General features: G+C 38.6%; 1 protein-coding gene across 7 annotated transcripts in view; it reads left to right on the top strand.

The window, feature by feature from the left end:
* The first annotated feature begins 30 nt into the window (after positions 1-30).
* Positions 31-15,406, top strand: part of DUS2 (dihydrouridine synthase 2) — a 62,790-nt gene continuing 47,414 nt past the window's right edge. For 5 of the 7 annotated variants that reach the window (XR_003253997.1, XR_003253996.1, XR_003253995.1 and 2 more), the window contains exons 1-7: positions 31-73; positions 575-714; positions 3,608-3,653; positions 8,734-8,825; positions 9,768-9,811; positions 10,666-10,726; positions 14,014-14,061. Coding sequence is in view for 3 of the 7 variants with exons in the window: in XM_026068811.1 (XP_025924596.1) it covers positions 592-714; positions 3,608-3,653; positions 8,734-8,825; positions 9,768-9,811; positions 10,666-10,726; positions 14,014-14,061 (414 nt within the window). In the remaining 4 variants the exon portion in view is untranslated. Of the gene's footprint in view, positions 74-203; positions 493-574; positions 715-3,607; positions 3,654-8,733; positions 8,826-9,767; positions 9,812-10,665; positions 10,727-14,013; positions 14,062-15,406 lie in introns of those variants that run through there. The other 2 variants (XM_026068813.1, XM_026068812.1) reach the window with 2 other exon arrangements.

Below are 15,406 nucleotides of genomic sequence, written 5' to 3'. Positions count from 1 at the left end.
CGCGACCAGCGGCGGCGGCGCCGTGTCCGTCCCCCCCCCCCAGCCGGAGCCGCGGCGTAGTCACGCGAGGAGGGTGAGCGCCGAGGGCGGGGGGCGCGCGCGCGGCCGTCACCTCGGGGCGCGCGCGGCCGTTACCTGAGGCGCGCGGCCCCTCCCCGCCGCGGCCGCCCCTCCCCGCCGGCAGCCCCTCAGCTGGCGGCTGCGCGCCCCCCTGTTCCGGGTACGGAGGGAGCTAAAACGGCCCCGAAGGGCTTTGGCAGGGCGCGCCCGGCGCTCCTCGCCCGTTGCGGGGGAAGGCAGTGCGGCGGGGGGTGTCCCTGAGCCGGGAAAGGGGCACAGCCGCCCTCGGGACCCGCGGAGCCGGCACCAAGGGCCGCGAGAGCTGGGGGAGCATCGGCCGAGTCGCCGGCGTGCGAGCTAATGAATCACCGCGGGCAGACTGAGGGGGCTCTGCTCGGGACGCAGCGTCGCCCACCCGTGGAAGAAAGTTCTGTACGTTTAGCGTGAGGAAACGGTGTTTCGTAACTTCTTCCCCCCCACACTCCCCCCCTTTTTTTTTGATTTTCTGTTTCAGATAGTTCTGCAACAGGAATGACTGTGAACACACCTCTGTGTTTCAGAGGAAAGAGCATCCTGGCTCCAATGGTGCGAGTTGGAACGTTACCAATGCGTCTTCTTGCTCTGGATTATGGTGCTGATATAGTGTACTGTGAGGTATGAAGAATGAGCAGATGAAGCAGTCTCATCTGAGGACATGATTAATAAAAAATTCAAAGGATTTGTTTATTGTAACACTTTTTCCTTTTTACGTATACCTTTCACTAGAAAAACAGGGAAAGGAGAATCTCTGCAACTTGAGATATCTCCCTTTGAGCACTGCTCAAATTATGGCAGACCTGTATTTTAAGACTACTTCATGATTTCCATTCACTTAGCCAAAGCACTCACCATAACAATTTCTTTAAATTCTACTGTTGCTTTTTGAAGCAGAATCCTAGCGTTGAAGGTAGTCTTTGACTGACCTACCCTGTCACCCATGTAGTTCTTCTGTGCTACCCCAGAGCATCCATACATCTTGCAGTGCAGCTTTCATTGCTGTTTGACCACTTTTCTTAAACCATTTGAAGACGAGATTACTGTTTGCTGCAGCTATTATTGGTAGGACTCTGACTCGAGGTGCTTTGTCTTTACTGTTCTTATTGTTGCAGTGCATCAGTATTCCTGTTTTCCCATCAATTATATTATTAGGTTTTCTCAAATGCAGATGCTGGTAGTGATTATATAACTTGGCCAAATTTTCAGTGTGAAATTAGATATAATGTAAATGTGGCTTAAATACTGACCTTTCTAATGACTTAAATACTAACCTTTCTGGAAAATGTTTGATCTGCAGCACTAGAATGGGCTGAAAGGAACTGTCAGTCAGAATCTGGCATTTCAGGTATTCTTTAGGAATCTAGATGTCATTTCTCTCATGCTCACTTCTCTTTTCGGGGAAAAGAGAGGATGTTAGATTAGCTCTTAGAGAGACAACATTCTGTTTTTATCTAGTTCTTGGCCACAGGTCAGCTTTTGTCTCTAGCTTCTAGAATTACAAATGTAGTTTAATTAGTTGAATCACTGATCTGCTCCATTTGAAAGAGTGGCTATTGCTGATTGATTCAGAAATCTCAAAATCCAATAGAACAGTTATCACTGGGTGTCATGAAAATTGGAGGTAATAAGGTGGGAAGTTTTTTTGACAGTTTTCCACTTTCATACTGAACTTTTCTTTCCTTTACATTGGATTAAGTCAGAATATATATATTTTAATCCTCTAAGAGGCCAACTGTAAATCATATATAGAGGAACCACAAACATAAAATTATGGAGAGAGCTTCCAGTATCTCTTATACCAAGTCTATGGATAAGACATCCTTCTTGCCAGTAACCAAGACCCTCATTACTGAGCAGCTACTGGGTTTCACTAACCACAAATTTGACAAGACCATTGTGTAGGAAATTAAGTGAAGAGAGTCATGTAGGAATTATTGGTTTTTTTTTTTTTGAAAAAACAAACAAACAAAAAAACAACAACCCACAAAGACCTTATGCTTATGACTGAAGTCATGGCGTGTGTGAAGGTGCTTAATCCAGCACTGTAAACTGTATATCCATATACGTTCCCCCTTGCTGCACACACGTTTCTTGCCATGATCCCAGAAAAACAGTATCTCAAAAGAAGAGGCTCTCAAATTAACTTAACAAGTTGCAGAATGTAACAAAACTCTTAGTGTGCCAGTTATTCCTTTAGCCAAAAACTTGGTGCAGTTTTTATTGTGTCACCAAAAATAAAGTCTCCTACGTTGTCTTTCTCTTTTTCACATTGCTAGTGTTATAAAGATACAGGAAATCTAAGACACCTTTGTCATGGATTAATTTTTGTAGTTAGAGAGCAGTTAGGTCTCTGTCTTAATACATTTTATCAGGGAAACTTTACTATGTGTTTATTTTTAAGAACCGACTAGATAATATAAAATCAAAACATATTTTAGGCAATTACACTGTGGTTACTTGGCAACAGAGCAGCATAGATAAATACGTTTCATAACTTCAGTTCTGTGTGGTTAAACTTCATTTTCTGATTTATCCTCTTATCCCTGTAACATTTCAGAATTCAGAGCTGTTTCAGAACTTACCATGAACAGTACCAGATGAGGAGTGTTAGTTAAAATTTTAAGTTAAATTAAAAGCACTTCCAGTAAGATCTGTAGTATAATGCAAGCAGATTGAGATTAGACTGAGTCTTGTCTTATTTGCCAAAATAGAGAGTCTGCAGTAACCTGAATTTCTTCAGTTAGTTAACACTGTGGCAAGTTATTTCTCAGTTTTTGTAACAGTTGAATTTACAACTGTGTACTTATTTCAGCAGCTAACTATTATATTAGCTCAAGATGTATCCCTCTGCCAAATAAGGGGAGTAAGTTTGACTTAAAGCTCACCTGTACTCAAGGAGATAACGTTTGAGAAAAGGACTCAAATGTTGTCCTCTTAACTCTGAAGTTAAGCTAATATATGCAGATTGGTATTTGGGTTTCTTCTAAAGGAAACCCATAAATTCTAGAAGAATTATGAATATGTGTTAAGTTCTTCAGTAAACTTCTACACAAAGTTTCATTTTGTCTTTTAACAAATACAGAGAACCCTTAAGATCTTAGGATAAAGGTAATGACATCTTAAAACCTAATCTTATTGTTTTGTTCCCTTATGTATTTGGCCAGTACAAATCCAGATCAATTCTTGAGGAAGTCCTGTCACTGTAACATTGAGTTGTCTTCCCTTTCCACTCTTGATAATTCATCCTGCTTTTAGTTTCCAGCTTGTTAGACAGGTGTTTGAACAAAACTTTTCTTCTAGAACTGTATAAACGCTTCATCTTTCTGTTCATGTTTTGAAGCTTTAGTTGAGCATTGTTGTGTAATTAAACTCTTCATTTGCATTCTTTTTCTATAGCTGATATTTGGTATCTCTAGATGGTTATTTTTGTTAAATAAAATGGGACAATTATCAAGAACTGGGTAGCTTACATACTTCAACTTACTCAGCTATTTTTATTCTTTATTCTCAGGAGCTGATTGACATAAAGATGCTGCAGTGTAAGAGGGTTGTAAATGGCAAGTATAGCACTTTTTGTTAATATCTTTAAGCATTCTCTTATTCTAGTAAAAAGAAAAATAATTAATTTTCTGAAATAATTTTATAGTGATTACAATGAGGTGTCAGTACATATAACCTCCTTGAACAGCAACTAGATGCTAGAGTAAGTTTTTTAAGACCTACCTTACACCTGTTTGCTGCTCTGCAGTTTCCCACCTTCAGTTTCCCTTCTTAAGGGATTTCAATAGTTTAGCCAATGTCCCTCAGGAAAACCACAAACCTTTTTGGAGGATAGGGCTAATAGATTAGTAACTGACAGCTTGGTATTCTTCTTTGGATCCTAACACATGGTCTTCCTTCCTTCCCCACCATATCTAGAATTTTCGCATACTTGCTGCTCTAACTTTTCCCTCACTCTAGCTTGTCTTCTAAAGCAACAGGTTTCTGACCTATTTCTAGATTTCTGTAGTAAAAATTCAGAGGTCTAAAACAAAGTGTCTTTGTCTACTAAGAATCATATATACCCACTGTGTTTTATCTGCTGTTTTTTCTTTGTGTAGGGCTAGTCATTTATAAATCCATCTTCATACAGGCTTCCTTCTTAGGAGCTCTGCCCCCCCCCCCMCACACACACAGATGAGTATATATTTCCTTTTTTTCTGGAGTTTTTTCCTTCATTAATTCTAGTCTGCCCTGAGTTGGTTCTAACATTGCTTTTCATAGAGTCAGACATCCTCCGTTTGTTCTCCTTGAGGGCACTGCCCATTGGTGGATAGGACTTGGTAGTTATGCAGTACTGATTGGCAACTCATCCCATAGTCTTAAAACAAGCCCACCCATCTGAAACTTGACTGATAAGATTTTTATCCCAAAATTATTTTCTTATGTGTCACACACAATTATTTAACTGATTCAGACTGAAATATTAAGACCTAATTTCCCCCTTTCAGCGACAAAATAGAAGAAAGGGGGAATAGAAAGACAAGAGTTTGAAGAGGGAAATGGGGAACATCAGACTAAGGTTGTGGGAACAAATTAGGTTGGCAATATTAGATCAAAAAATATCAGAACTCTTTCAGAAAAGATTTCTGTTAAAGGGAAAGTTTCTTTTGAAAACCTGTTGGATTAAGATCACTCATTAAATTCTATAGACAGCATTGGCCTTGTAGTTCTTTCATTTTGTTGAACATGTTCTGCTAAGGATAGGCAGCTGTGTCAAGCAGAAGTTTCAAACTAAGATGTGTTTTATTTGCACTTAAAATTTAAAAACTTAATGGATGTTTCCATTCTCTACTACTTGATTCATATAATTATGTTAAATACCTGTTATATGTTTTATTGCTACTTATTAAAATTCTTTAGTGTTAAATGAGCTTTCCCCTCACTGTGGTTTTTTGAGTGGTCTGATAAGCTGTACTGCTTATGTTCTTAATCTTCTGATTTACAAGTATTTAAGCAGAAGTTTTATTCAGGGATTAGTTTGATTTTCTTCAGAAACAAGTAGCTAGAATCCATCTTGAAATACGTGCTTGATCATCCACTGGAGGTTGCACTAACTGGTTGATTCTATCAATGAAATAATTTAAGGGGACTCTTAACAGTAATCTTCAGAATAGTACTTTTGAAAGTTAAAAATTGCCATCTCTATGTTGTTTGAAGGGCCTGTGATTCATAGAAAACAGTGATATAGCATGACCAAGAAAGCATGTTTTATCATTTTTTGATGTGTGGAGGAATCACACAGCAGAATAGTTGGAATTTTCTTAGTGTTTCTTACTGAATAGTCTGAGTAAAATAAGATGGCTGACATGAGGTAGATCCATTTTTAGTTCCAGCATCTATAACCAAAGTAGTGATATCTAGTCCTTACCAGTACCTCATGCATTTTGGCTCTGATTTATCTGGCTTTCAGATTTTATCCACATAAGTGTTAAAGAACATGCAGAGAAAGTTTGAGGAAGCAAAGCGGGAGCCAGACATAAGGAAAGATGTAAAGAACCCACAGAGATATCTATTCTTTGTTATAATTAAGATAATCCTATGGACGATTGCCTTGGCCTCTATTAAGTTAGAATGGAAGGGCTCATTGAGCATTCTAAAAGCAGATGTGGTTTGAATCTAAAAAATTTTTATCCACAGAGGACTGAAATTTAACTGAAGTGTGAAGGGTGCAGAGCACCATTTGACCCTTCATCTGCCCCAAAATAGTATAGGGATATTGGTAGTTTCATCAGATATCAGATAAAAATGGTGATTACAGTGGCACAGAGGTTAGATATTCTTGTGATGCATTAGTGTGCTTTGGTTAACATTTAGTCTCTTTTTTTTCTTTTTAAAATATGGACCCCATTGCTTTTCCTGGAAACTAATATGTTAGATTTCTTTGATTGTTAACACCAGCTGCCAGTCTGTTCTAGTTGTATTTATAAAAAGGAACATTTGGATGGTGTAAGTGGTATCTGCTAGCTGACTGCATGATAGTGACTCCTGCATAACCAAATTTATTGACATTCCAACTTAACTTTGAAATTTGCTGGTCTTTGTATTAACAAATTATTGGCTGGAAGTTTACATTACATTTTGCAGCAAACAGTAATAGTCAAAATGTTCCTTTTAGATGCACAATTGTTTTCAAGCTTTCAGGCTGTAGTAAATTCTTACTAAGCCACTTAAACCTCTCAGTATTGTCCACTAACCTTCAGTTGCAACTCCAAACTCTCTGGGTCAGTTCCTGTGGCAACTGGCACAGTGTTTTGTTGATTATTCTGGCATTCTTTTAGTATCTAAGGGCATTTTGCAAAGCAAGGTGAAGACAGAAGAAGGGGAATTCTTTGCTTGAAGCTTATGCTGTTCACAGAATCACAGAATGGTTGAGGTTGGAAGGGACCTCTGGAGAGCGGCTTGTCCAACCCCCCTGGTCGAGCAGGGTCACCTAGAGCACGTTGCCCAGGACCATGTCCAGATGGCTTTTGAATATCTCCAAGGATGGAGACTCCATAACCTCTCTGGGCAACCTGTTCCAGTGTTCTGTAACCCTCACAGTAAAAAAACCCTTTTCCTTACATTCAGACAGACCTTCCTGCGTTTCAGTTTGTGCCCTTTGCCTCTCAGCATACCATTGGGCATCACTGAAAAGAGCCTGGCCCCATCCTCTTGACACCCTCCCTTCAGGTATATACGCACATTTGATAATATCCCCCCTCAGCCTTCTCCAGGCTGAAGAGTCTCAGCTCTCTCAGCCTTTTCTTGTAAGAGGGATGCTCCAGTCCCTTAATCATTTTAGTAGCCCTTTGCTGGACTTGCTCCAGTAGCTCCATGTCTCTCTTGAGTTAGAGAGCCCAGAACTGGACACAGCACTCCAAGTGTGGCCTCACCAGGGCTGAGTAGAGGGGCAGGATCACCCCCCTTGACCTGCTGGCAATGCTCTTCCTAATGCACCCCAGGATACCATTGGCCTTCTTGGCCACAAGGGCATATTGCTGGCTCATGGTCAACTTGTCCACCAGGACTCCCAGGTCCTTCTCTGCAGAGCTTCTTTCCAGCAGGTCAGCCCCCAGCCTGTACYGGTGCATTGCGTTATTCCTCCCCAGGTGGAGAACTTGGCAATTYCCTTTGCTAAACTTCATAAGATTCCTTTTGGCTCATTTCTCCAGCCTGTTGAGGTCCCTCTGAATGGCAGCACAACAGTCTGGTGTATCAATCACTCCTCCCAGTTTTGTATCATGAGCAAACTTGCTGAGGGTACACTCTGTCCCTTTGTCCAGGTCACATTCAGCCTACTGAAAGCAAAATGGATCTGCTCTAAGAAAAAGTGTAGTTGAATTAGGCTGTTCTCCCTGAATTAGAAAGAAGCAAATTAGAGGAATATAATCTAGCTCAAAGGAATATAAAAAACAGAAAACTAAGATTTGCTAATGTATCTGATATATTGTAACCTATTAAAATACTTGCACAGGACAGAAAAAATATGCTGCTGAATTAGTTGAATTACAAGGATTCAATGAGTTTCATTTTTAACTCTTTGACAGAGGTCAGTCAGGTCACTGAATGGGCAAATATAGGCCTTGTAAAGTGAAAGACTTTATAGTTCTAGCTCGTAGAATTATCTGTTTCTCATTTTATTAAGAAAAATGGGATCAGTGTTGGAAAATATTACTAATGTTTCAACATCATGCTTATTGACAGTAGGTGAAAGAAAATAGTAAGTGGAATAGACAGGACATTAAAATTACAGTATATTGCTTAAAATGTTAAAGCTTTTTGTTTTATGTGGTTACAAAGACAAGCAAGGAAATTGTGATTAACAGATAACTCTCCTCAAACTCTGTATCTTTATACAAGCTCCAGCTTCTCCTTCTCTGATGTCTTTGTATGCCATCATAATGACGAATAAACAAACCAAAAAACCCCTTGTTTTTGCAGAAGAAGGGTTTTTGCAGGTATATGTGCTAATATAAAATCTAATTTCCTGAACTGAGCTACTAGTATTAGCTTTAAAGCCTTGCAGTTTTTCCAGAAAAGTTTGATGATGTCCAAGAAATCAATTAATTTCACTGCAGTGGAGACAGTTTTCAAACATGAGTCTTCAAAATGTTTGTGAGGTCATAATATACACACTTTTTAGTCTACTGTGATAAGGAAACAAGATATCTGCAGTTTTGCCATTCTTTCCTTAACTTGAGGTCCATTGACTATATCTGGCCTAACTTGATTTTTCACAGACTAGTTCTTACAAGGGTGTCTTCGAGACCTCCACAAAGCTTACAACAGCTGAGTGGGATGAGACTTCTCTTCCCTATGGGGAAAGAGAAGTCAACTACAAATCCACTTTCCGCTCCTCTCCCTTCCCAAAGATGGACCAGGTGATTAATCTTCAGACTTGTTCTGGTGGTATTGCTTGTCCACCAAACAGGCTGGGGGATGCTTAAGGGGTACTATGGGAGGGAAGCAGCGATGTTCAAGAAAGGACATGTAGCAGGCAGGGTCTTGTTATTTCTAGCATTTTATTTATATGCAAGTTATATAATCATGTGGCTTCCTTTATGATTACATTTGTATGTTATTTTTTCTGTTTTATCTGTTTCTCATTTCATATAGAAGTACTCGAAACAGTGGACTTTGTTGCACCTAATGAAAGAGTTGTTTTCAGAACTTGTGAAAGGGAGAGACACTGCGTTGTCTTTCAGATGGTAAGAAACCAACAGGAGGTACTCTTCTGATAATAACATAGATTAATGTTGCCAGCACTACATGGTTTAACGAAGTCTAAATAGCTGTCTGTATTGCAGATTAGCCATTCTCAGATGTTTCAGGTGGAGATATAATTTCACACCAAGTGTGTTGCAGAAATTCTAGTCTATTTGTATGCATGTAGCTGGCAAGCTAAATTAAAAATTCTCTATACAGCTGTTTTCAGAAGAGGTGATTAGAATCAATCATGTGCTCTATGAAAGCCCCTTGTTTTCTTAACAGATATCTTTGCTAAAATTCCAAATATACAGGTACCAAAACTAAATTACACTGATGTTTGGTCATACTCTTAAATCTTGCACTGTGAACAGTCTCACTCAAAAGACTAAAAGCAATGGCATTCTTTAGTCTAGATAAGAGAGGATCTGTGTGTGTATTAACATTGCACAAATAATTAAAGGCTGCTAGAGAGAAAGGGGTGATAATATGTTCTTTCAGTCCACTGGCTGTAGGATGAGATAATGAGGGGAAAAGCGGTGCAGACTGCATTAGACACTGGAAAGGACCCTTTTCAATAGTAAKAACAATACCAGAAGAGGTTTCTTGTAGAGGCTGTAGAGTCCTTGTCAGTGGAGCTTCTTAAGAACAGGATAAATAAATATCTAAGGGGCTAAGAACATTTGATACTGCTCTAGGGTAAGAAAGTGGACTGACCTCTCAAGGTCCATTTCTGCCTCACATATTGTCATTCAGTGGTTAACTTAATACATGCTTTAGCTAAATGTTTTTGCTATCTGTTGTGCTGTGAATGGGTCTCTGTCACTTTGTAATTATGTGTACTAAGTGTTTAGAGCAAATACAGTTACACACACCTGCAAGTGAACACAGTTTTTATTCACTTGATACTATTTTGTAACTATATACTCTTCTTTCACTAACAGGGTTCAGCAGATGCTGAAAGAGCGTTGGCAGTAGCTAAGCTTGTGTAAGTCGTCTCCTCCCCCCACCCTTTTCTACCCTGCGTTTGAGTTTTTTGTACAAAGGAATTATCCTGGAAGACAAAATATAATGATTAGGAGAGGGTCAAGACAGGTCTTGATAGGACCTTTAACAGAGTCAAGAAAAATTCTGTATGTCAAAGTGTTGCAGGAGCTGCACAGCAGAAAGCCAATGGTATAATGATGTAAACTGTCTGTACTGCAACTTCTATTTAAAGTAATTTTTTCTCAAAGCAGCTGCTGCACAATTTCTTTGCTGGGATTGCTGGCTGTTCACTAGAGCAGTCAGTGTGTCCTTGATCTCTCCAATCTGTAATTTCTCTGGGTATTGCAATACCTGGAAATAAGACCAATATGCCTAAAAATCTCTTTTATTCTTTGTGATTTGAAGCCCTCAATAAAGTATTGTGCAAAAATGAAAAGTGCTTCTCAAACCTTTTGAAAGGTGTTTTTTTAATTTAAAAAGTTGCCATTTTAAATAGATGAAAACTAAGATGACTAGCTTTAGTGACAGTGGTGAATTTACTGTGGTGGATATATTCACATATGGTGAATATGACTTAATCCCGTACAAATATATTTTAGATCAGTGATGGCAGCCTTCACACAGCACTGGCAGTTGAAACTTGTGGACAGACAGGTGTTCAGACCACCATTAAAACAGGTACATAACTTAAATAAGTGAGAAGCTAAAAATTTGGAAGTTCAGATAGAAATTTAACCTTAAATTGTCATTTAAGCCCCATGACAATGAAACAGGCTTCCTGGCAAGACGAGTATTTCATGCTTCTTGTTCTAACATGATGAAATACATTTTTGTTGTTCATTTTGTTTCTTTCAGGGAGAGTGATGTAGCTGGTATTGATATTAACATGGGCTGCCCAAAAGAATATTCTACTAAGGTAAGTGGATTTCAATTACTCTTATATAAACTTTTTCTTCCTTAGAGGCATGGAGTGCAAAATACATGTTCTGCTTTTCTGGGTTGAACAAACTGAAGTAGTGAAACTTTATGCGGCTATACTTCTGTTCGTCTTTGTGATAAACAGCAGTGTCTTGAAGGTGTCATGGCCCTAGTCCAGTAAAATAACCTAGTATGATAGAAATCTCACTTAAGAATAGGGCCGATCATGTAATTAAACCTATCATATCCTTCAGTGGGTAGGCATCTATGATGTTTGTAAGCAAAGGTTAGTGTGGACATTTAGCACTGAGCAAGCGGTGATTGGATTTTCTTTCAAGACAATTGCTGAATACTGAGAAGACACCTTAGTAAGAATGCACCTTAGTAAGGTTGTTAAATTGTATTATTGTACAAAGTTAAAACTAAACTTATTTAGAATTCTGAAAATTCTGACAGGCTGTGTTGTATGCTGCACTCAAAACTTCATTTTATCCTGCCTTACAGAATTTAGTTTTATGTTTTTCTTGAGGTTGCTAATTTGTTGGATGAGTGAAATACGTTCTGCTTAGTCTTAGAAAAAATAGGTATTTCAGTTCAGTGTCTGAGCAAGTAAACATTCACAACAACTTTACAATGCTGAGTTCAAGTATGGATCAGTTTTAACTAGGAGGAGAGTGGATCAGTTAAAACTCTATCTTTAGGCAAGCATATGCAAACTAAGCTAGTCCTGTATCATTTATGGCTAAAACAGATTAGTCCAACCGACTGTTAGCCCTGTTAAGCCAATTAGTGTATAAATAAAGTATAAATAAATAAATTAGGCCATGTTGCTTCATCTTTATATCAGATGTTTGTGCAGAAATAGCTAGAGAAAATTTGTGGTTATTGTCAAAGGAAAAGAACTTCAAAGAATAAGGGAGTAGTTGAGGTTGGAAGGGATATCTGGAGATGTCTGGTCCAACCCCCCTCCTCAAGCAGGGTCAGCTAGAGCCTAGTTGCCCAGGAGCATGTTCAGCTGGTTTTGAAGATCTGCAAGGGTGGAGACTCCCCAGTCTCTCTGGGCAGCCTGTTCCAGTGTTCAACCACTCTTACAGTAAAGAAGTGTTTTCTTATATTCAAGCGGAATTTCCCGTGTTTCAGTTTGTGCCCATTGTGTCTCATCGTTCAGCTCAGAAGACTCAAAACTTCATTCCAGTGGAGAAGCCTGGTTGTTGCCTGTAAACTTTCTGTCCTCATCTCTTTGTAGTATTGGCATTTCTAGCTTTGGAACAAGTTCTGTCATAAATAACTGTGATATAACTTCACCCTTTAAACAGAAAAACTAATATATCCTTATAGGCAATACTTTCAACTTCCTAGTTGTGTCTTAGGCCTTCTGTTATATTTGGAAGCTTTTTACTGTCCTCTTACTAAAGCACAGGGGCAAATGTAAATGGTAGCTTGAGATCTGCCCTGCTTCCAAGCATCAATCCAGATGGCCTGTGGACTAAGTGAATCTTTTTCTTCCTTCCCCTTTGGCAGTAGAAAAAAAACAGAATTTTTGTGGCAGTTTATTGTAACTGGTGCATGAATAGACATAGCCAATTGAAATGAGATATTTGGTGTTTGAAAGCAATGTTGTTGAAACAGGGAATAGTAAAGGCCGAAGCTGACACTGCTGAACAAGCCCGTACCTTGCACGATACCACGACACTGTCCAGACCCTACTCCACAGAGCATCTCATCCTCCTTTTTCAGCCAAGGGAGAAGAATGCTTGTGTCTAAATGGATTGTATCTTCCAGTAATGGAACATTTCTCATGATAAAACTACTTGAAAAGGAAAAGGGTTTATTTTAGGCCATGATGCTGTAATGAGATAGAAGGAGGACAGATTTGCATCTTGGAGTTTTGGAACAGAAGAACCAAAGGGTCCTAATAACTGTTGTTTTCCCATCACAAAGATTGCGTTTCCTTTGGAGCATGTGATGAGAATAAGAATGTTGGACACCTTTTAGATATCTAGTATTTTCACTTTAATGGTCTAGGATCAGCCTGGATCTGGCAATACAGAATGTTCCAGGAGATGGCGCAAGAAAGGCATAGCCTGGATCAATTTATAGGGGACATTTCTTATTTCACCACTTTTAGTTTTGTAGGTTGGCTTGCACTCTGGAAAACAATGACTTAAATTTCTTCTAATGTATTTTATCTGATGTGACTTGTGAATAGTATTACCACATACATTTCTAGGGTTTTTCTGTTTTAATCCATTAACTTTTTTGTTTCAATGATAACTTCTGAAAATGACAAAGTAAATGGCATATGGTGAAAACAGATCGTTGGTGTTCTTTTTAAACTCAAATTTTAATTTCCCCTTGTTCCGAAGCCTTTTTGTGTCATATAAATGTTTCTACATAGTTAAGTTCAGCTGTTTCTGGACTTGCTCTCTTTTTTTTCCAGATAACTTTTGAGATAAAGTGGTATTAACTAGAAACTGTAGTCATGCAGAGGACATGTCATTAAATTCATAATGGTTTAGTGATATTTCCAGTGATGTTTTCTTTAGCCTTTACTATTTTATTTTGTACTGTAGCTAATTACATGAAAAATGATTTTATCTTTCCACAGAAATCATAATTAAGAACAGAACACCAAAAGATTCATTCTGTACTGGGATGAAATATCAAAAATTCAAATGCTGGTGTATAGTTAATTTCTGACAGTAATATTGGGTCAAACAAGTTCATACTTATCTGAACTTATTTCTTATGGTTGCCTGTTGGCCTCAAGATCTACGCGTGTAGATGAGATAGCACAGAAAGAACAGCCAGATTATTAAATAAAATTATTACAGTATTCAGAATTCCTGTTTTATATAGCCACTTAATTTGCATTAGACTGTTTTTCTAGGTTTATAGTGTAATGACAGAAACTACTGACATCAAGACCTCTCAAACACAGTGTGTAATGCTAAAACAACACATCCGTTCTGCTGTCACTTAATGAGTAGAAAACAGATGATTATAGTTGCTAAAAACAGCTTTTTGAAATTCTGTCTGATCCCGAAAATAGCAGTAGCAAGTTGATGTCCTGAGTTACTGCTTAATTATTCTGATATAATTCTAGGAAAAGTGTTATTTCACCAAAGTGTTGACTTACATTCCTGCATTTCAGATTCTGCCTTTTTCCTACATTAATTTTTTTTTTCTTAAGACTGTACTTTTGCTGTGGTCTGCTATTAGTTGCCGAATGTGTTTGCATTTTTCATGTTTCTAGAGTGTAACAGTTTCTTTATATTTTCCCAGGGAGGTATGGGAGCAGCACTGCTATCTGATCCTGACAAAATAGAGTCTGTAAGTATCACCTTGTGGGTCTTAAAGTGCCTTGGAAAATATAATGTACAGGGCTCAAGTAGTGGCTCTATTAGAAGCAGGAATGAATGCATAGAGGACAGATTTGTAAAAGAGTGGAATAATCAGTTTTGAATGTTAAAATTAAGCACAAATTATATTCCTGATTTAGTAGTTCTTGTCATTGCCTGGACTATGAAATTGCTACTGTCGTCCTTTTCAGTTTTAAAACTTTCACAATGTGGTGCTATATTTGCAGAGGGAGGAGTTATATATATATTCCTAAAGGCTTATAAGCCTCCAGAGATTAAACAGAATCCAGACATTGCTCTGGGTATCCAGGCACATTCTCAGCATATAATTCTTTTATTTTCTCTCTTTTTTAAGAGGTGAGACTTCATAGTTCAGATAGTAGATTGTGAACTTAGTCTTGCTTCCTCTCAGCTTTTAGTCACTTGCTGTATCCTTTTTCAGAGTTCTTGAGGGCAATTCTAGTTAAGAGTTCACCTCTCAGTAATAACTGAATCGTGGTGCACAATGGCAAATGTTTCAAGGCAGTCATTCTTTATTTCATGCACTATCCAATGTATGCAGATCTGGACTAAACACTACATACCATATGCATTTCTCTCCCTATTTCTAGATCACTTTTGAGTGTGCTTTGTATTAAGGGTTCTTTGGTATAGGTCAGTCTTTTGAAGAGACTAGAATTTCTGCACTCCTCTACATGACACTTTTTCTGAATGACAGCTTGTCACTTTTGACCTCTGCAGTTCACACCTTTCCCTTCTAAGATGATGAGACAGCCTTTCTTCTGTAAACCCTTCTTCTTACTGTGATAATGCCATTCAGCTTTGCAGGATAATCAGACTTCTCTAGTTCCCACAAGCTGATCCATTGCTTAGTTACCCTTCATCGTAAGCTCAAACAGGAAAACAGATTGTTCTGTGTCATTCATCATTCTCTGGGGATATGCCATTAGAACGGCATGTCATCACAGTTAAAGCCATCACCCTGTGTTAACCTTTTGCCAAATGTAAGAATCTCCTGACACCAAGAGCCGCAGTGTCAACCAACTGTATGAACTGACCATTCTTCAACTTGAAGCGTTATTAATCATACCAAAGGATAATTTGTGATAAACATGGTACAGCCTTCAAGTAGTTTTGCAGTTTTTAATGGCATACATGTTAGAGCTCTGAGAGAGCTGCTGTGTAGCCTTAGTGTAACTGCTGTCAATCTCAACCACAGTTCTCCCTTAATTATGTGACAGCTTACCAGTCCTGGCTGATGTGTTTTACATTAGTGTTCCATGTGAAAACCAGTGTCATTCAATGACTTTTGAATG

The sequence above is a fragment of the Apteryx rowi genome, unplaced genomic scaffold (assembly GCF_003343035.1).
Source record: "Apteryx rowi isolate R43461 unplaced genomic scaffold, aptRow1 scaffold_28, whole genome shotgun sequence".
In the NCBI taxonomy this organism is placed as follows: Eukaryota; Metazoa; Chordata; class Aves; order Apterygiformes; family Apterygidae; genus Apteryx; species Apteryx rowi.
The sequence above is the reverse complement of the archived record's forward strand: the minus strand, read 5'-3'. Positions and strand labels throughout refer to the sequence as shown.